The sequence below is a fragment of the Glandiceps talaboti genome, chromosome 16 (genome assembly GCF_964340395.1).
Source record: "Glandiceps talaboti chromosome 16, keGlaTala1.1, whole genome shotgun sequence".
Taxonomy (NCBI): Eukaryota; Metazoa; Hemichordata; class Enteropneusta; family Spengelidae; genus Glandiceps; species Glandiceps talaboti.
The window spans coordinates 18,796,984-18,819,446 of NC_135564.1; the positions used below are offsets into that span (position 1 = coordinate 18,796,984).

At 34.8% G+C, this 22,463-nt stretch overlaps 1 protein-coding gene across 1 annotated transcript in view; it reads left to right on the plus strand.

The window, feature by feature from the left end:
- The window catches only part of LOC144447792 (uncharacterized), a 39,559-nt gene extending 21,545 nt beyond the window's left edge, over nt 1–18,014 (plus strand). The window contains 22 exon segments of the mRNA XM_078137877.1: nt 941–1,080; nt 1,392–1,592; nt 2,482–2,629; nt 3,737–3,828; nt 4,361–4,530; nt 5,034–5,232; nt 5,863–6,000; nt 6,462–6,592; nt 7,098–7,226; nt 7,760–7,895; nt 8,834–8,983; nt 9,425–9,572; nt 9,717–10,007; nt 10,143–10,504; nt 10,708–10,905; nt 11,355–11,591; nt 12,448–12,597; nt 13,186–13,317; nt 13,904–14,398; nt 15,024–15,111; nt 15,546–15,708; nt 16,272–18,014. Of these exon segments, the coding sequence (XP_077994003.1) occupies nt 941–1,080; nt 1,392–1,592; nt 2,482–2,629; nt 3,737–3,828; nt 4,361–4,530; nt 5,034–5,232; nt 5,863–6,000; nt 6,462–6,592; nt 7,098–7,226; nt 7,760–7,895; nt 8,834–8,983; nt 9,425–9,572; nt 9,717–10,007; nt 10,143–10,504; nt 10,708–10,905; nt 11,355–11,591; nt 12,448–12,597; nt 13,186–13,317; nt 13,904–14,398; nt 15,024–15,111; nt 15,546–15,708; nt 16,272–17,949 (5,576 nt within the window). The 3' untranslated portion in view covers nt 17,950–18,014.
- The last annotated feature ends 4,449 nt before the right edge of the window (nt 18,015–22,463 follow it).

The window sequence follows — 22,463 nt, forward strand, 5'->3', positions numbered from 1 at the left end:
GTAAGTTAAGTATCTGTAACTTAGTCATTAGACCGTAACAGGTTTCTAAATGACGTGAAAATGCCACATAGGAGAAGGTTGATGGTTTTAATCCAGTCACATGGGACTATTATGTCATTGGATATGTCAACTATTAGGCTTTACTTTGATAATAACATACCTACTTTTACCAGCAGCACTGTCATTTAACACAGAAAGATACTAAAACATGTACATACTGTACTCCCGAGTAAAGGAACAGCTCTTTAAATGCCAGGGTTGCAAGTTCTGGTTTTAATGTTATCCTATCAGTGGAGCCATAAGGATTACATAGGATTATTCTCTTGTTCAGGGCAATCTTTTCTATACCTCTACAGACAGCAGTTTTTCACACCTAAATTTTATTCCAAAATTGTACCTGGAGTTTACTTAATGTGAGAATGCAGAACAGTAGCCAAACTGTATAATAGGTATACTTTTGTTTTCAAGCTAGGGGGTTTAGGTTAGGATTAGGTTAGGGATATGAATAGGGTTAGGCTCCCCAGTATAGAGGTGATTTGTATAACATGCAATGGACACTAGTGTCCTACTTATATCCCATAATTACTCAATTAGTTCCAAGGTGCACCAACTGTTACTAGCAGTTTGTTTTAATGAAAGAGGTATTTATGTCAATTACCATGGCAACCATAGTTTGCATATTTCAAATGATCCCCATGATTTGTCTACACAGTTATGAAAGATTAATCAAATTCCATGCTGTCAGTAATGAAAACAAAACAACTCATTTGACCTTGTATTACAGTATGAATTTGTGTTACAGTCAAAACACTGACGTTTCTAACTTTGGAAGAAATCTTTACTGGTTATGTTTCTAATTTTATGGTGAGGTCTTTGCTAGAATTCAGAAGTTTGTAGTTTGCTAAGAATATTAATTCACTTGTGTGTCCTGTTGCTACAGGTGAGAGGCAGGGAATGGCCAATAGTTTACAGCAGGTCCAACAGCTACTACAGAATACCAAACAAGACAATGTTAACCTGCAGGGAAAACTAAGTGCCGCTGAGGCCCAGATTCAGTCACTGTCAACTGCTAAGACTGAGGTATGTACAGGTCATTTTTCACTTCTAAACAACCCCGTGGCACAGGTAGGGGGTACACCCAGTGAAAAGCCTGGGTATACGCTGCCGAAAGAGTTCTACATTTTGTGTGAAAATTTGGTCGTGAGAAAGGGGTTCATATTAAAGATTCACATTGTTTTGCATGGTGAAACAATGACTTGAATCCTGCCGGAAAAGTCATTAGGTAAATTACTATAATGTCTGTAAAAGGTTTGAGATTTTCTCTTGCTAGCCTTACCACTTTCTTCCGTGAGTATCAAATCAGATTAACAAAGTGTATGTCTTGTTTTTAGATCATGAGTAAGCTGCAAATGGCAGATGCAACCATAGAGAATCTAAACCATCAACTCATACAGCTTGGAAAGTCGGAGTCTCTGACTAGAGCCAGAGATCAACATGATGCAGTGGTCTCTAGTATGCAGAGAAAGTTTGAATACGACCTGTGTGAAATCAGAGAAAAGCTAGACCAAACTAAAGCTGACTGTGACCAGCAGGTAAGAAGGAAATGAATTCTTAAAACCTTGATTATAATGTTAATGTTAATGCTTGTCTTTGGTGACATTAACCCCTTCAATACTGAAAACATTCCCGCCAAAATTGTTTGGACAAAATTCTTGTTTTATTTAAGTTTTTGGCATATATCAACTTCATTTTAGACTGGAATTAAAGAAATGTTACTTCCAAATAAAGTAATATTATTGTAATTATGAAAATATTCATATAAATTGGGTCCCCATACTATTTAAAACTCGTCTCTCGTCATGAAAGGGTTAACTCTTGTCTTCTGGTGTTGTTAGTAGAGTTGATAGCATTGATAGGGGATTTTCTCAACAGTTTAGTATGCATATAAAATGTATTAGATTATGTTATTGAATTATGTATATATATTATGCCTGAACAACAGGTTTTAGTTCTACTGATAGCAAGTGATAAGTTTGCTTCAGTAATTTGAATACTAGAAGTACATGTATCTTTTAATATGCAGCCAAATTTACCTCCTTGTCCCTCTAGTTGAGAAAGAGAAAAACTGGCCAGCATTTGAGAGTTAACCTGGGACCCTCTGAACACATTTGTTTGGTATTTTGGGGCCACGTTTATAGATGTTCAGCACATGTGTGGACTGCCTGACTTTTGTCAAAGTTAAATAATAAATAAATAAATAAATAAATGTCAAAGTTAAATAATAAATGAATAAATAAATATATAAAAAAATAAACAAACAAACAAACAAACACTAGACGGATGTACTCTAACTGTGCTAAGCTAAGCAGGCTGACGTCCACCAACCCAACTAAACCCCTGTAGTATAGCGCTGCAATGACAACAGAACTGCATATTGTACAAAAGCTAACCATGATGTTTGTGTTTGTTTTTGTATGACAGATTGAAGAGAATTCAATGTTGAGGAAACAGTTGGCAGAAGCTGTCAGGATGTCTGAAAGAATACAGATTGACCATACTGAAACTATCAATAAACTTACAAGGAACTTAGAGGATAGTCAGAAACAATGCAGAGAGTTGCTGGAAACAGGTAGGTTCATCAATCAAGACAGTGAAATATAGTCACTTGTACATGTAGAACAGTAAGTTAGAATTGATCGTGATTTTACTATCCGTCTACTACAGACCTTGTTCACCCAACCATGTTAATTATTCATCATATAATATCTCTGAAACTAATGAAATTCTGAAACTGAGAATATATTTTCAATATCTACATCAGACTTTGATCAAAGTATCAATCTTTTATAGCATGAAATAAACACACACATCTAGGTTTAGAAAGATTGTTATTAACCACTGACATTCCAGCAACAAACTGGCATTTAAGATACAGATAGAATATGTTTCTGGTTCTAAGTTTAGAACTGAACTGATATCTGTGTTTCATCTTGGTTTTAATACTACAGATCAGTGCATCACAGTTCCCTTTATAAAATAAATCTGTACATACTTACCTCTAATAATAAAAAAAGCACCTTAGTACAGCTTTCTCAAATACAGATTGATGATGATGATCAGAAAAGTAAACTATGACTGGTTATAAGCCATTGTATTGAATGATGTATGATTTAATGTCCTACACAACTAATCAAAAAGTCAACATGGCCGTAAACAAGATATGAAAACAAGATTATTTGATGTACACCTGACCCTTAGGCAGGCTGATAGAAATCAATCATTTATGGATGAAATATAATTTTTATGTAGCTAGGGGAAAGTATGATAAATGATACTAATCTTTGATCTTTTTTTACAGTCGATTTCCTCGACAGAAAATACATTCTAAACTAGATTATTGAATAAAATTCATTATGGCTCCAAAATATTCATTTGAAAAATGATTACGTGTTCTATTTTGACACGCAGGGTCACTGATGAGTGATCTTTCTTCAGTCTTTCTCATCTTTCTAACTAGATGATCAAATGATTTTTTTGTAATAGCACCACAATATTTATTTGAAAGATGATATGTTTCTATTTTGACATTCATGGTCAGTATGATAAAGTATTATGACCGATATTTTTTTTTCAGTCTTTCTCCTTACTACAAAGATTACATTGTGAACTAGATTACACCATAATAACATTACTGTATTCATTTTAAAGATGATATATTTTCTATTTCGACATTCAGGGTCAGTGCAAGAAATAAGTCAGCTGAAAATCCAACTGCAGCAATCTAATACTGCTAGGAATATTAGTGAAGGCATGTATCAAGCCCTCCAGGTATGTAGTAACATGTGGGTGTGTATATGCATGTCATTACATGTACTTTGGATTATGTTTGCTATAAATCCCCTTTATCTCAGGATTATAGATGTCACTGGAGACTTAGACATCCGGAATGAATTCTTGATTTATATTATAATACCTCGTCTATAAAATTTCAATGGTTGAGATCCAGTAAATTTGAATGAGATGTATACAATGTCATTATGGGTTAACTTTTCAAATGTAAATTCAAGTTGAAAGTTTTGATTTAAGTTATTATCATTTTGGCAATGTCATTGTGGCCATAACAATATTGCTATCAATATTTTAGATATATAACTTTATTTTAAGAACATCAGCTGTATGAAATGCATTCTGCTCAACCAAACCCAGGACCTCCCTTGCAACAATTCACAAACAATATTAAGCACACACCCACACAACCCCCCCCCCACCACACACACACACACACTTCTAATATTCCAGTAAGTATCATTTATAAAACTTATGATGTGACAATGCATGGTTTATATTTATCTTTGTATAGGATGAGTTGTCTGATTTAAAAGAACAGTTACAACTGTATGAGTCAGCTACACAACTTGGTTTATACAGTAACAATGGCATGGAAGATGGACTGTCAGATTCCTTCACTCAGTTGGGTATCAAACCTAAAACAGACACCAATGGAGACTGGAAAACACCCAAACTGCACAGGTACACAACTTTGAAAATGTCTTTTCAGCGTACTCTTACTCTTTCTTTTGTGTTTTGTATTGTTTTAGTATAGGTGTATTGTTGATATTTTGAGGAGCGACTCCCTGTCAACTCATACTACTGGGTAGTAGTTAGCTGGTTGAATGTCTGCAATCCAACTTTGCAGTCACAAACTTTAGATGAAAAGCTCTGCTGAATATTGTAATGAATTGGCTCCGCCATGCAACCAAGGATTCTTATTACTTACAATTAACATTTCATCTTTCAGGTTGACAGACTTTTGTCAAACTGTCAGTTTGCTAGCATTATCTCTAGGTACTGAATATAGTTGGTTGTATTATGTGTATCAGCAGACATTGAATATTTGTACATGGTAAATAATCACAGCTACTTTTCTAATTGGTAAAATTCAAAGCATACAACATGGAACATGTAGATGTATAAAGAGAAAATGTGCATGGATGTCTTAGTTTATAATTTCATTAATTTTTATGTTTTACCAGGATTAATAGTTGTGAAGACATTTCATCCGATGACTTGGTGAATGGATTGAAAACTGAACTGGAGAGATCTCTCAGTATGATACGGTCCAAGAGAGGACACGTCAACAGATTACAGAATGAATTGAAAACTATCAAAGCTGAAAATGAAGAACACAAGAATAAAGCTGACAAGGCCGAGAAGCTTGCCAAGGATTACGAGGTAGGAAATTAAATTAGTAGTGCTGTAAAGTAACGTTACACCAGACTTGTCTTCATATGATCTCTCCAGTGCATCTTCTTAATGCCCTGTATATATCAAACTATTACTATGGTATTACATTCATGTTTTGGAAAGCATTGTACAAATAAGTGTTAGCTTGTGCTATGTTCGTATACACAAACGAGTCAATGATTATGATTCTGGGTTTCAAAGTCTGAACTCAAACTCAAATTAATTTGAACTTATGATAGTCATGATAAAAGAGTGTGGTATACTGTATAGTGCCTAAGTATCCATTGGTACGTAACCAATTATCTACAGCCCTGTTACATAACTGGGCTGTTAGAGTGCTGTAGCATTGTTGTAACAGTACAGACCAGTTACATGGCTGTGGTTACTCTGTTGTAACATTGATGTTCAGCAGTGCTGAAACAGCACTGTTACATGAATGTTACAAGACTGGTAGACTTTAGTAGTGTAATGTTGATTGGTACTTTACAGGTAACAGTCATTAATAATCTCTCTTGAAAAAGTTGGTCTCAATACTTGGTGTAGTATGGCTAGAAACTGGTGAATAATTCTAAAGATTTACATGACTTCATAACTTTTGATACAATTGTGTCTATGCAGGTGAAAATGAAGGCTTTAGACAAAGAAGTTGAACTATTGAAACCTACATCAGGTGTTCTAACTGAAAAGGAGAAAGAATTCAAGAAGGAAACAGAAAGATTAACCCAACAATATCAACAATTAAACAAAGAACATGAGGTTTGTATAAAATTTAAGTATTTCTGAAATACTGACACTGCACTGTTATTAATCATTAATGCTTATGACAAATCACTTTTAATCGTCTTTCAAAGGAAAAGATTATATATACAAGCCCTGTGGATTAAAAACTTGATAGATAACAACTCTTGGCATATATGTATATAGCTGTAATGAAAACTTTCATCTTAGTGGTAATAAACAAAGATGTTTGTCGAGAAAGACTTACACAAACATACCTTCATGAAAACTTTCCCAAATCTGACTGCATCATATGTATTAGTAGTTTTTGCCACAGTCCCTTTATCAGGTGAGAGAGGGATTGTTGTTTTGAAAACATTGTTGAATCAGCTTTGTGATTCCAAATCATAGGTATATTTATTTAAAAATCAGCTGGTATTTTATACCCAATGATAATGCTTATATTGAAACATGACAAACTGTATTTATTACTTTGACAGGAACTACAGCATCGCTATCAAGAATTAACAGTCAATGAAGAAAAAATGAATGAATTAAACTGTGAACTGAAGAAAGAAATGGCACAGATGATATCAGAGTATGATGAGGACAAGAGGATAGCACTTGAAAAGTATGTCATATGATATATTGTATATTATAAACCTTTGTGAAGATAGAGAATGTAGTGTTCATGGTTCCAAGAATCAATAAGACAGTGAGATATATTAGTTACTTTGGAACGGTAAATTAGAAATGAATGTGATGTTGTCTGATCAGACCGAAATATCACATTCGTTTCCAAGTTACTGTTCCAAAGTAACTATATTTTACTGCCCTTTGTGCAGTTGATTTATTGTAGAACTTATTTTCTAAGTCACCAGAGCTAACTTTGTTCATACTTACACAACAAATTTGTTTGTTATGTGATGTGATATACAGTTCACTTTCAAATTCTTCCCCTGAGAGAATACACGATATTGTCACGGAATGATGGTTTTAATTTATAATATAGTAATTTGTGGTGCAAATCATGTCAAACACTACAGCTGTCATTGCTACCCCTTGCAATGCTACACAGATAACATGAAGGTTGTAGTTTTTAAAACTAATTTGAACTAAACTTGTTTTTATTACAGATGCCAAAATGCTTGCCTGCAACTCCAAGAAGATTCATCACACAGGTTGAGATTGGATCTACAAAATCAACTTGAACAAGACAAGTTGACACTACAAGAAGCTCACCAACAACAACTCAATCAACTTCAGTAAGTATACATCATTACATTTACTTATAAAGTATATAAGTACATATATGTATACAAACACAGACAAACAGACAGACACATCCTTAGACACACATGCACACACAAATGTACACATTCGCATGCTCTTTCTCTTATTCACACACACACACACACACACAAAACAATAAGTTAAGATAATGTAATGTTTGAGCCAAAACAGGATTCAATATGTACTTATCTGTGTACATCTTAAGCAATTTTTAACAATCAAAATCTGCTTCAATTGAATGTCAAACTAGATTTCATATCAAAATATATTTCATAATGAATGTTACCAACACAATGACTGACAAACAACAATGCTACATTAACTTACACCAAGTCTACAATACAAGTGTAGTTATTTTCTGACTTTATTTATTCTAGAAGAGAAAAATAGATATTTTCGTCTCATTCAATTCGTAAAATACTTACCCTTACAATATTATGAAATGATACTCCATTTTACCTTTATCAGGTTCATGACAAATATACTATTTCATTTCAATTTACAGGTGTGAACTGAATGGTGCAATGAAAGAAGTGGATGATGTTAAACAACTGTACATTAATATTTGTGAAGAGAAAACTAGACTAGAAAACACACTCAGGGATAACCTAGCTAGTGAACACCAAGAACAACTCAATCAGGTACAGTCTTTGGTAATATTTACTTCCAAATACAGCAAATCTGAAAGTCAGTGGACCTAATACACCACTGCCATTCCAACTCTACAGTAAATTGTCAATTTTAATACCAATTTCAGTAACTCAAGCATCTGAGCCAGTGGTGCCCCCCCCCCCCCCCCCCCAATCTTCAGTGTCATTTTAGTGTGACCTATGTGTTATATGGTTAGTCATTTCTTGTACAGCAGTGAACTCCTCACTTTCAACATGTTACAGTACTTGAATACACTATGCAATCAATATTATGTTCTGATATCAAGCAATCAATGTATGTGATACACTTAGCTATTAGGATTGTCAGGTGTATATATGAAATGTAGTCACTCATTTTACTGTCAGGATGAGTAACTCCACAATGGTCAGTCTATCATCAGTCAGTTGACCAGACAGATTGACTGGTAAAGTCACCCATCCTTATAGTAGACAGACTAATGAAATTCATTTATTATCATTACACAAGTGGAGCCACTGTCATGACAGTGAGTCCCCAATACTTGAATTTATAAGTACATGTATATGGAGGAATATAAGCTAGAAAACAGTCTTTTTATAGTTTAGTATTTTATCAACTGTGTTCATTCATTCATTTATTCATTCATTCGTTCATTCATTCATTCATTCGTTCATTCATTTGTTCGTTCATTCGTTCATTCATTCGTTCATTCATTCGTTCATTCATTCATTCGTTCATTCATTCATTCATTCATTCATTCATTCATTCATTCATTCATTCATTCATTCATTCATTCAAACAACCATTCCTTTATTCTTTCTTTCATTGGTTCAATACATGTAAATTTTCTGGGTCTTGTTCTTAGGAATAAACCTCAAATCCCAACCATGCCCCTCTTTCCCCAACATTTTTGGATTGTGATGCTAACAGCATGTGTCTTAACCTACAGGTAGAAGAAGAGTTAGAGAAGGAGAAAGACAAAGCCATTGAACAACTAAGACAAGAACTTTCAGAAACATACAAGGTAGAATTGAAACTAGCAGAGGAGACATGGCAGAAGAAACAAGAAAATGACGTGAAGAGACAGCTAGAAACCAAGGTAAGAAATCATACAGACTGCTTTATGTGGAGATAGCACCAGTAATCCTTGACTGTATCCTAGTGTTATCCTCCACATTTTCAAAATTGGAATTTGTATATGGTTTAATTTCAGTACACATGACTTTTGCTGAAATTGTAAGTTTATAGTTATAGTTTCAAAAATGTCTGAAATTGGAATATATTAAGGGTTTCCTATATATCTGCACAGATTGCAAAATGTTCTGATTGTTGTTACTGTCGGTATATGCGGAAAGTCTGTGTATGTGTAGTGTTTTCAAAAATTGAATATAATGTGTGTATTGAGAAAGAGTGCAAGTTTACCTGAATAATGTAATAGTATTCTGTGTTGAGCTCAAACAAAATAATAACCTCCTCCAATCTTGAATAATACAAGACAGGATAACTATAAATAACATTGCCAATATTTGACTGATTTCAGATTGCTGTATCTAAGCTGGAATGGCTTCAAGAACACAATGAGTTAAGACAACAAGCTGTAGACAATGCCGTGTCAGCTGCTGAGAGAGACTGGAAACTTAAGATGGAAACTACTATTGAAGAAGATATACAGAAGAGATTACAGTTATGTAAGTTACAACTTTGTACGTGATACAACCATTGCAGTTTTGAACTTCTCTTTCCTTTTGTCTGGACAACAGACGAATCTTTGAAATGTGCTCATCAGTCTAGAAATAAATTCCAATCATTGTATTTCTTTTTTTTTAATCTAGTGAAAGAGAATGGCAAAAATGGTATTGATGCTGAGAAACTGAAGAATGCACTGACTACTGAAAGAGAAAAATTAAGAGAAACCTACGAAGAAGATAAAAAGAAAGCCATAGAGACATCAGTAGCTTTAGCCGAGGTTGAATGGATGACTAAGCACCAAGCCAATGGAAGTCAGCAACTTGATGAAGCTTTGAAAGCAGCCAAAGATAGCTGGATTGCAGAGAACAAGAAAGAAATGGTTGGGAAAATTGAGGAAGCTGTGAGAGAAGCTAGAGAGAAGTGGGTGATAGAGAGTGAAGAGGAGACAGCTAAGAAACTAGAAGATGCTGTCAGAGAGGCAGATGATAGATGTAAGAGAGAACAGCAGGAGATGCTGAAGAGGAAGATGGAAGAAGCTAAGAAGGTATGGGTAGCTGAACAAGAAACAGAGAAAGATACCAAGTCAGATGAAGAAAGTCAGTTGATTGAAGAAGACATCAGAAGTAAGGTAGCAGCTGCTGTCTCTGACGCCAAGGACCAGTGGAAAAAGAACAATGAACAAGTGATGAAACTAAGAATAGATGAAGCTGTACGTAGAGCCAAGAATGAATGGAGGATGCAAGGAGTTGAAGATATGAGTACTAAGATTAAAGAAGCGCTGAGGGAAGCTAGAGAGAGATGGCATATGCAGAGTAAGGCTGAGATGACAGCTAAGATTGAAGAGGCCGTTAAGAAGGCTAGACTGGAGTGGATTGGTGGTAGTAGCAGTCCTAGGCACTCTTTGGAAGATAACAGAAACTTGAAGAAAGAGGTAGGTTTTGGCATAGCGCAGTGTGTAAAATTACTGTAGATTGTCTGCCTAATTGTTGACTTGGACAAATCAAAGGTTCAATGCTCTTTTATACTTGGTTGAACTGTTTATGCATTATATCCTAACCTCTGTATTTTACTGTATGGTAATTACTAGAGCTGATACATTTTATTGGCAGGGGGGAAGGAGATATTTTGTTACAGAAGTTAGAAATTAACTCTTTGAATCTTGTGACTTGATTCCAGATATCCGTAGCTGTAGAAAGTGCTAAGGGAGACTGGCAAAGAGATCACCATGATGAAGTTATAAAGGCTGTGTCAGAAGCTAAGGCATCAGTATGGCAGGAAGTGAAATCTAAGTCAACAGATAACAGTCAGAGGGCTATAGCTGATTTACAACAGGTTAGTATACATTTGTATATTAAAATGGGATTTCATTTGTGCCCCAAATGGTCTTGATGAGCAGTCATCACCTAGAGATAACGAACACTGCATGTAACAGATAATGACAGACAGACTGATAAAGAATGTAACTGACAATCATCACAGACACAGCTGGACAACACAGACAATAGTTAAACAATAAAAGAAAAAGTCTGTTTACAATGAAAAGTTATACTATTAAAAATTTGCTGGCATTTTTAATGCTCATCATTTCATTGTAACCAGATTCTTTTTTTTATTGTTCAAACAACACCATACTCCAACAGTGTATCAGGCTCCATAGTTGGATCGATTTTAGCTTTTTTTTGACAGTAGTTGGTTGTACTGTTCAAGTTGTTCAAGTCCCAGTGCTACTACCTGGGAAATAACACTGTAAAATAATTCACCATATTTGTTTTTCATTCCAGGAAATAAGACGTCTTAAAGATGAGCAGGAAGAAAAGATGAAGAAGAAAGTATCAGAAATGAAGGAAAAACTACAAGAACAGAGAACATTGACGGAAGAAAAAGACAAAGAAAAGAAAGAAGCACTGAAAAGAATGCAGGATAAATGTGATGCCGAGTATTCAGTGTTCTTAGAAGAACATAAAGAAACTCTGAAGAAAACTATCAAGAGAAGTAGACATGAGTTTGATAGAGAGAAGGTGAGTGTAGAGTACTATAAACTAGACAGAGAAATAATGACTGTGTGGTTTTCATGTCTAATGAGTTTCCTGAAAGCTGTGATTTCCACACTACGAAATGCTTGAGAGAAGTTACTACTATGGAAATCAAGCTATTGGCAAGCTAAGATAGACACAAACTAAAACTACTGTTGATATGAACTATCAATGACATCGATGAAAATGTACTCCCTGTAGGGTGGTATTTCTGATAGTAAGTTTACCTCAAGTGATCACACATTCAGCCCCCATTCAGTGTTTACACTATCTTGATTACAAGGTGATTATATCCACATAACCAATGCACTACTATCACCTGCTGCCTACTTGTGTAATCTAGTACATTTGACAACAACACTTTTAGTTTGTTTCTAGCTTCATTTGTTGGTAGCTTGCTTTCTGTAAGTACAAAATGTTGTACATTTGCTCTGATACAATGTTACATTTGCTAGCAACAGTGTCTGAATATTCATCATTGCATGGTAGTTAGGTACCACCATGTTTCAAGACATGAACACATGAAGTTTGCTGTTATTACATTGTGTGTGGTTTGCTTGAATTGTGAAAGACTGTGTGTACTGGTAATTTCACCATATGTTTAGTAATATGTAATTATTGTAGTAATTGGGTGTTTCATTTTCACTCAGTCTCATGTCGGTATCCATAATAACCATCATGTCCGGAAAAAGTGTAAAATACATTTTTGTGGCTGACATGAAAAATAAAGAATTTATTAAGGAAAATTGGTGTTTTATTTCCATTTTTAGTTATTACAAGGTTAAGGTATTCCATAGATTAGTCACCATCTGTCATTTTTTTGTCCACCATGCACATACAGACTGAGTTACTACAACAGAAGGAGAAAGAAATCAAAGCTATCGTTTCTGAGAAAGAGAAACGCTGGAAGGGAGATTACAGCTCCTTCCTGGAGAAACACAGAAACATCCTAGATGAGACTCTTGTCAGTGCTAGGAAAGAGTGGGAGAAGGTTTGTACATCATTACATATTCATTGATTCTACAGCAAATGTTAATTATTCATATATTGTAGATTGTTGCCAGGCATATCACTTGTATGTTTTATCACTATTCATGCATTTATCATTCACTATTCATACATAGTTTATCTTATTGCTAGCTATTATGTCATGATATCTATAATTCATATGATATCTATAATTGGAAGTTTAAAATATCTTGATTCATTGTAACGTTGTAACCATTTTTGTGCTTCATCGTGAGAGAATAAGAGAGAAAGTGTGTGTGTGTGTATGTGTGTGTGTGTGTGTGTGTGTGTGTGTGTGTGTGTGTGTGTGTGTACAAATACATGGGAATGTGTAAATACGTGTGCAAAGATAGATGTGATGTCTGTCCATTTGTTTGGCTGATTGTCTGTCTGTCTGTCTGTCTGTGTGTGTGTGTGTGTGTGTGTGTGTGTGTGTGTGTGTGTGTGTGTGTGTGTGCATGTGTGTACAAGTTCATCTTGTAACAACTTGATATTTTGCAATTATTTTGAACTAGATGAACATCTATCATGTTTTCTATTCTGAACAATCCTCTTTGTGTTTTGGTTGTAGGAAACCCAGGAACTGAAGAAAAAACACAAAGCTGATATTCAGGCAATGCAAATTGAGTTTGAGGAGAAGAAGATAACAATGGAAAGAAGCTATGGAGATAAAATGGTAGCCCTGAAGGAAGAACTCAATAAGGTGAGAACAGTGAACAGTATTATACCTAGAGGAATTTTCAGTTCAATGGAGGAGCTATATGACATCGATATGTAAACAATACTTATACTTATCTCCTATATCAGATTATTAATAATACTAATAGTCAACCATATAGGTATTTGTTTTCAACTTGGTATGATTATTTTTAATCTCTGCATTATTAAGTCATACCGGAAATGAAAATATTATCATGATACATCTTTAGATCCTGGTGTGAATTCAGTAGAAATTCAGATCACTTTAAAGCACTATTACGACTGTAAATATATCCACTTATACAAATATTATTTTACTGATGTAATGTTGCTCTGTTAATAGGGCGAAAGCTAGTCAGAACTTTGGGAAACCCTTTGGGTTGAGGTTTTGCTGAGACCATCCAGTTCTCTTTAGTGAATTTGCATTAATAAAATGATGTACTGTATTTCAATAGAAATGGCCATTGTGTAAACACAAGCTAAATGTATAAAATAATAAAATGGTGAAAATTTGGTTACACACTATGCTGATAGGTAGTTATCCAGTTAAAAGAGTAATCACTAAAACTATTGATTCATTGGTGTTGTAGGATTTTGAAGTTGAAGTCAAGAAAGCTTGTGAAGACATCATGGATAAAAAGGAACAGTTATGGCAAGAGGAAAGGCACGAATTACTGAAACAATTACAAGAAACTGAACAGGAATTACGAGGAGTAGAAAAACATCTGAAGAGTGAACTGGATGACTTAAGGTGTAAATTTGATGCTGAGGAGTCCTTGTCTCATTCAATGGAAGCCTACGAAAAAGAGAGAAGTGAACTGAAACACAGACTAGACAAAGCACAGGGTGAGCTTGAGAGTGCTGATACTAACCTGACTGTGGAGTTAGATAAGCTGCACAGTAAACTAGAGAAGGAACAGAAGACTGTCGTCAGGAGAATGGAATCTAAATTGGTTGAACAAGAAAGAAAACATAAACAGACTGTGGATGCTCTCACGCAACAACTACTTAAAGCTAAGATGGTGGTTGATAAACTGGAGGAAGATGAACGACAGAGACACAATAATTCTAATATGTCCACTCAGGTAGGTCTATCATATTGTAATATCGGATTGTCCTAGAGGAAATTAGTTTCTCATTTGGCATTCTTTAAGCCTACTTCAGCTTGTAAGTGGCAACTTGTTTCACAACAATGTACTTGGGCCGGAAGTACATCATTACTTGAAATATAATCACTTCAGTGGTGTGTGTGTGTGTGTGTGTGTGTGTGTGTGTGTGTGTGTGTGTGTGTGTGTGTGTCTGTCTGTCTGTCTGTCTGTCTGTCTGTCTGTCTGTCTGTCTGTCTCTGTCTGTCTGTCTGTCTGTGCATGCAGGTGTGTGCACCTATGTGTGTCTTAGTGATGTGTTATTTTTGGAGTTTACTAAAATATTTGTCTTGTATAGAAAGCTATGTAAGAAAATGAATTTGCTTGACAGCTACCACAGACTCTTGTCCTTGTTTTCTGTTTATGTGTTTTGTTTTTCACCACTGTAATAATATCTGATGATAGATGAGGAAAATTGGAATGAAATGTTACAGTTTGTCTGTATATTATGTTTTAATATTAAATTATCTTAGTGAGTATTCTATATTTATTTGATGTAAATGTGTTGTTGTTGTCGTCGTGGGTAAATAAATAAATAAATATTCCTTGTCTTGTATTCTTTCAGACTGATGTTGATGACATACTTGAAATCCATGGTGACGGCCTACAAGAACTACGTGAACACTACATTGCAGCAGTCAATAAAATCAGAAGTAAGTTGTCAGTTTTGTCCTCAGTGGGTTGAAGGAGACACTGAAGTGATGTCTTGTCAATGAGTAGGAAGGAAAGGATTTATTAGTGAGATGAGTAAAATGCAATGTTAAAATTGCACATCACAGATTGAGTTCAAATATAAAGAAATACCAGCAACATGAACATGTCAAGACGATTTAACACCAGATCTAAAGAAAAAAGTTTTGTCAAAAGATCAGCTGCCTAAAAAATTCTGTAAAAAAAGAGTAAAAATAAAGAAATGCCAACAACCATGTACCTATATGCATATAAAGACTATTTAATGCCAAACTCACATGATACAATTTGTATTTTATAACAGAATGTTCACTTTAACACAGTATATTATAAAAAAGGTTACCTTGTCTTAGTTTATGAGAACTTGTGGTAACTATTTGGATTGTTCTGTTCACAGATGATGTACTGTTATACATCAATGAAAGCCGTGAGAGATGTGCAGAGACTGTCAGATCAGAGGTGGTTAAGGAAAGACATTGCACTGCCAAGAAACTCAGGAAATATTACCTTCAATGTCTTCACCAGCTGTTGGAAGAAGAAAAGAATGGCGATAAGTAAGTGTTGAGTTTGGATATTTCTGTAGAAAGACCCAAGAAATTAAGAATACTGGAAGTCATTGACAACGTTAACGTGAAGTCTACGAATAAAATATTGCAAGCATGTTATCCATAGACTTACTGAACCATTCTTTCACAGCTGGTAAAATCTAGAAATATTGTAGATGGAAATACATACGATGAGCTGTCTGTGACACTGTACTGTAATGTGAGAGTAGTTATCTGTTGTTCATTGATAGGGGAATGTCAATATGTCAAAATAATGGTACAGTCTGCCTTGTGTGTGTCTTAGTTTGTCAAGCTATAACCATACAAAGGTTATAACACACAAGCAGTTCAAAGTTTTTAGCATTGAGATTTCAATCTGTCTTGGTCAACAATCATCATTAGAATGACAAATTCCATAGCTACAGCTGACCTCTTTGTGTTATGTGTTATATCTTTGTGTATATAATCATGCTGTTGTAATGTTTTGCTGAAGGAAAAGTATTTATTGTGGTGTATATCAGCATATTTCAGTTTTTTCTACGTATTAATGAACTGTCGATGTGTTCTTTATTTTGCAGAGAATTTGATCATATCACAGCCTCTCAAAAACTTGCTCTGATGGCCAAAACGCTAGAAGTGACTCCTGAATGTATCGTCAACAAAAGAAGACAGGCCAGTAAAACTAAAAGTACCAGTGGCCGAAGCAGTGCCAGTGACAAAAGTAGAAGTAGTCGCAGCAACTCATCTAACAACAGCAGCAAATCGCAGCACTCGACTGGTTCCTCCAAAGGCAGCAACACAAGTAGCAGCAGTAGTAGTAACAGCAGCAAGACAACTGTACGACGCAGGAACTTATCAGATGAATTCTTTCAAGTAGATGATAAAGTCAAACACAGCAGCAGGAGCAGCAGCAACTCTGATAGATACAGCAACCCGAGCAGCGATGATAACAGCAGTAAAGGCAGCAGCAAGTATTCAGGCAGTACACTGAAATCTGTGAACAATTACGACACACCCTTATCGAGTAGAATCTATGATTCATACTCTAGGAAAGAGGATAACATTAAGGAGTCAAGTGATGCACACTCCAACAAAGAAAACATTCAGTACTCACCGCTAACTAAACCTCAAATAGTTGTAACTGACAAGCCATACGACTCATCTCAAGAAAACAGTGTGTCATCATTACTACAGAAGTATAAGGTTGATCCCGTGACTGGTAAAATCTCAGTCAACGATACACCACCACAGAAATTAGATGACAGACACCTTCGCTCCAGGTATGACGAAGTCATGAGTCTTCCCAGAGAACCAAAAGAATTCAATCCCATACCGGAAAGGTTAACTCCAGACTCCAAGGACTCATCACCAGATTATCCCAGAAGTGCCTCCCCTGCCAATATTACTCTGAGACCAAGAAGCTCATCACGTAGTACTGATATGCCAGTACGGCCAAGAAGCCGACCTAGCTCTCCAGCCAGGGAGACATACAGATCAAGTAGAAGCAGGGAAAGATTGACCACACCATTACGGTCTAGTAGCAGTGATGCCTACCTCAATATGAACTCCAGATCTAGAAACAGGGATTCTTCCTATAACCACGTTTCTACTAGATCACAAAGCAGGGACACATCGCCTGCAAGGTCATCATCAAACACTCATCGCTACAGTACTTCACAAATGGCTACACCGGTCCAATCAAACAGAGGCAGGAACTTAGTAACTGAAACTAACAGGCAGACTTCTGAAGATCTTGGAAGAAGCTCCTCCCACTACCTCATTCGGCCAATAAGAGATCACAATGGTCCACCAGATGGTCAGTCATCCATTTCCAAGCAGCCAATCAAAGAATCATCATATAGCGAACAGATATCCAATGATACATCAAAAATGCAGAAACCTATTCCCATGGTAACACGCCAAACCCAAGCTCCGTCGCCTGCACCGACGAATCTCTCTTTTGTATCTTTGGACACATATAACGACTTGCCAGCGCATTTAGAATCTACTGTCTCAACTGCATACAAAGCTTTGTCAGAACGATCCGGTGGTGCCAGTGATCACCAGACGTCGTCAAGACATGCAAGAATATCACCACCTGGACCTATGACTAGAACACCTGGGATTCAAAGTCTACCATCACGACCACAAATCAGCACTCATTCTAAACCAGAACACCGACTGAGTGATAGTTCTAGCAACAATACTAAAGCCTACTCATCTTTCCACCCAGTCAACCCTAGTAACACTCATTAAGATCAAAACTGAAAAAGTTGAACACTCATCCAAACAAACTGACAGTATCATACTTATGTCAACCATATGTATTGCCTCAATCTTAGCTTAGTTTCAACACCCCGTTGTAGGTGTTGGTACAGGTTTTTTGGGCTATATGAATTTCTGATTCATAGTAAGACTGTATATAGACATTGGTATATAACGCCATGACACTATGGTACTGTATTTACTACTTACCATATTGGTAAATAATACAACCCATAACCTCTGTATGTACCACAATCATTTACAGCATCCATATCAAGTGTAAAAGTATACTGTTTCATTTGCTAATTGACCACATTAGAAAGACCACATGATAGGCTTGTAAATAAACCAAATGAAACAGTATACTTTTATACTTGATATGAATGCTATAAATGGGCATAGCACATAGGGAAAGTGCTTTACTTGAGTGTTACTGGTTGTACCATGATGTCAAGCAATGCAAAATGTATTACAAAACAGAGTGCTGTAGAGTTTTCACAAACATGATGATAGAAATGAAAACTTGAGGATTATTTGAGAGATATAAAAAATCACACCATGACATCCTGTGATATATCAAATTGACCAATACACTTTACTTTATAAATTTTATCTGTTGAAGTCAGCACTTGTAGCGTCCAAAACACATTCAGTGTTGTTGTTATTTTTTTTTTAAATAATGAGCTGGTGGTCCCTTTAAATAACACACACATGGTAAACTGTAAGATATCAGTAGCCAATCATATGACCAGGTTCATTAAAGACCAGATGGTAGTAAACATTAAGATACCAGGTGTACATAACATATTCAACATGCTAGATGTTCATATGCTACAGTTGAACATGTGAACAATGAAAAAGAAAAGCCCCCTATTAAGTAAACTTCCTAGAAAATATATATAATGTAGATCATGGTATTTATGCAAAGTAACAGGACCAATTGTCACAGAGTTTGTATTCAGTGATTAGAATGGACCTGACAAAAAAAAAAGTAGTTCATAGTTGTTGGTACATCATATATATATTATATAAACATCACGTTTGAATTGAGCTGTTGATATTTAGTTTGTTGGTGTCTGTCTTGAAGACGGTGTCTGTCTTGAAGACTCATTCCAAACGTAGATGTTTTACAGTAATGATAGCTTAGCTTGAGTAGTGTAAAAGATATGTACATCTGACCATTTATACCTCAGTGTTTTTCCTTTAAAGGGCATTTCAGAAAGACACAACTTGTAGCTACATTTCTACATCTCTAATATTTTCAACTTTTCTCCTGTCCACTTTTTTTTCTGTAATGTAACACAAGAGTATTGATGTGTGTTAGAATTTTAGTCTGAAGAAAGCAAGATTGCCTTTGTTCCTCACTTATTTCTTCATGCACTGTTTATTTCAAAAAACTTTGGTTGGAGTATTTGCATGTAGTATTTTGTAGTTTGAGATGAAGGTGTTGAAAGCCTACGCAAGTCTTGGAAAGTAAAATGGTTTAGATATTTTATAGGTTCGGTTTTTAAAAAGAAAACACTTTCAAAATGTTGAGGAATGAGTTTATATGTTAAAGGGTAATGGAGTTTAAAGATCAGTGTGTGTGTGTGTGTGTGTACAGTATGTGTGTGTGTGTGTATGTATGTATGTATGTATGTTCGATGGTGTATATGTGTATATGCATTTATGTATGTATGTATGTACATACATTTTGTACATACATACATATGTGAATGTATGTATGTATGTGTACATAATATATGTATTCATTTTTTGTCATGTGTTGAACATTTAAACTTTTTGACAAAAGCAGAGAAAGAGAAACAATTTGACCAAAAAAATATTGAAATACTTCATCATGCTATCATGTTTGAAATGAATGTACTTTAAAAGTAAGAAATATAAAAAAATGTAGAAAATTTCTTGAATATTTGTGAAGTGTTTTGGTTTAAATTATGTTCTTAGCTGTTGTTAGTTTTAACAGCATGTCACAAAGTCTTGTTCTTTTCACTCTGCATAATTTCAATGGATAGATGATAAGAGTTTTTTTCTTGTCCTCAATAAGATGTGTACATTTCAATCTATGAATGACCAGGTGTACATTTCAATGTATGGTTGACTGTGAGAGATGTACGTTTCAATGTATGGTTGACTGTGAGATATGTACGTTTCAATGTATGGTTGACTGTGAGATATGTACGTTTCAATGTATGGTTGACTTCGAGAGATGTACGTTTCAATGTATGGTTGACTGTGAGAGATGTACATTTCAATGTATGATGGCCATATGTACATTTCAATGACAATTTGTATTTTTTGTTCAATTTTGTCCCTCTATACCTACTAAGATATATTTGAATAATTATTTTTTACAGATCAAATCACTTTAATTAATTGATTAAATCAGAATATTTAAAGTTTTATGGAATAAATTGATATTTTGTAAATTAACTGAAAATAAAGACTTTTACAAGTATAAAAAAATGGACTTTTTGTCAGACTATTTGTGTTGGGATGTATGGAAGAAGTAAGATAGTGAAGTATAAACACATGGGGAGCATGGAGTGGTTAGCTCACAAACAAACTTGCTAAAATACGTTATATGCCCCTTCTTTAAAGAAAAATTCCAGAATTATTTCCAGGCTTATTTCTACCTTTAGTACACTTGTATTGATTACTGCTATCAATTTAAAGTAAAAGTCCAGTCAGACTTATTTCTACCTTTAGTACACTTGTATTGATTACTGCTATCAACTTAAAGTAAAAGTCCAGTCAGACTTATTTCTACCTTTAGTACACTTGTATTGATTACTGCTATCAACTTAAAGTAAAAGTCCAGTCAGACTTATTTCTACCTTTGGTACACTTGTATTGATTACTGCTATCAACTTAAAGGAAAAGTCCAGTCAGACTTATTTCTACCTTGAGTACACTTGTATTGATTACTGCTATCAACTTAAAGTAAAAGTCCAGTCAGACTTATTTCTACCTTTGGTACACTTGTATTGATTACTGCTATCAACTTAAAGGAAAAGTCCAGTCAGACTTATTTCTACCTTGAGTACACTTGTATTGATTACTGCTATCAACTTAAAGTAAAAGTCCAGTCAGACTTATTTCTACCTTTAGTACACTTGTATTGATTACTGCTATCAACTTAAAGTAAAAGTCCAGTCAGACTTATTTCTACCTTTAGTACACTTGTATTGATTACTGCTATCAACTTAAAGTAAAAGTCCAGTTAGACTTATTTCTGCCTTTAGTACACTTGTATTGATTACTGCTATCAACTTAAAGGAAAAGTTCAGTCAGACTTATTTCTGTCTTTAGTACACTTGTATTGATTACTGCTATCAACTTAAAGTAAAAGTCCAGTCAGACTTATTTCTGTCTTTAGTACACTTGTAATGATTACTGCTATCAACTTAAAGGAAAAGTCCAGTCAGATTTATTTCTACCTTTAGTACACTTGTATTGATTACTGCTATCAACTTAAAGGAAAAGTCCAGTCAGACTTATTTCTGTCTTTAGTACACTTGTAATGATTACTACTATCAACTTAAAGTAAAAGTCCAGTCAGACTTATTTCTACCTTTAGTACACTTGTATTGATTACTGCTATCAACTTAAAGTAAAAGTCCAGTCAGACTTATTTCTACCTTTAGTACACTTGTATTGATTACTGCTATCAACTTAAAGTAAAAGTCCAGTTAGACTTATTTCTGCCTTTAGTACACTTGTATTGATTACTGCTATCAACTTAAAGGAAAAGTCCAGTCAGACTTATTTCTGTCTTTAGTACACTTGTAATGATTACTGCTATCAACTTAAAGGAAAAGTCCAGTCAGATTTATTTCTACCTTTAGTACACTTGTATTGATTACTGCTATCAACTTAAAGGAAAAGTCCAGTCAGACTTATTTCTGTCTTTAGTACACTTGTAATGATTACTACTATCAACTTAAAGGGAAAGTTCAGTCAGACTTATTTCTGTCTTTAGTACACTTGTATTGATTACTGCTATCAACTTAAAGTAAAAGTCCAGTCAGACTTATTTCTACCTTTAGTACACTTGTATTGATTACTGCTATCAACTTAAAGTAAAAGTCCAGTCAGACTTATTTCTACCTTTAGTACACTTGTATTGATTACTGCTATCAACTTAAAGTAAAAGTCCAGTCAGACTTATTTCTACCTTTAGTACACTTGTATTGATTACTGCTATCAACTTAAAGTAAAAGTCCAGTCAGACTTATTTCTACCTTTAGTACACTTGTATTGATTACTGCTATCAACTTAAAGTAAAAGTCCAGTCAGACTTATTTCTACCTTTAGTACACTTGTATTGATTACAGCTATCAACTTAAAGTAAAAGTCCAGTCAGACTTATTTCTACCTTTAGTACACTTGTATTGATTACTGCTATCAACTTAAAGTAAAAGTCCAGTCAGACTTATTTCTACCTTTAGTACACTTGTATTGATTACTGCTATCAACTTATATGTGATTTTTGGTGATTAAAA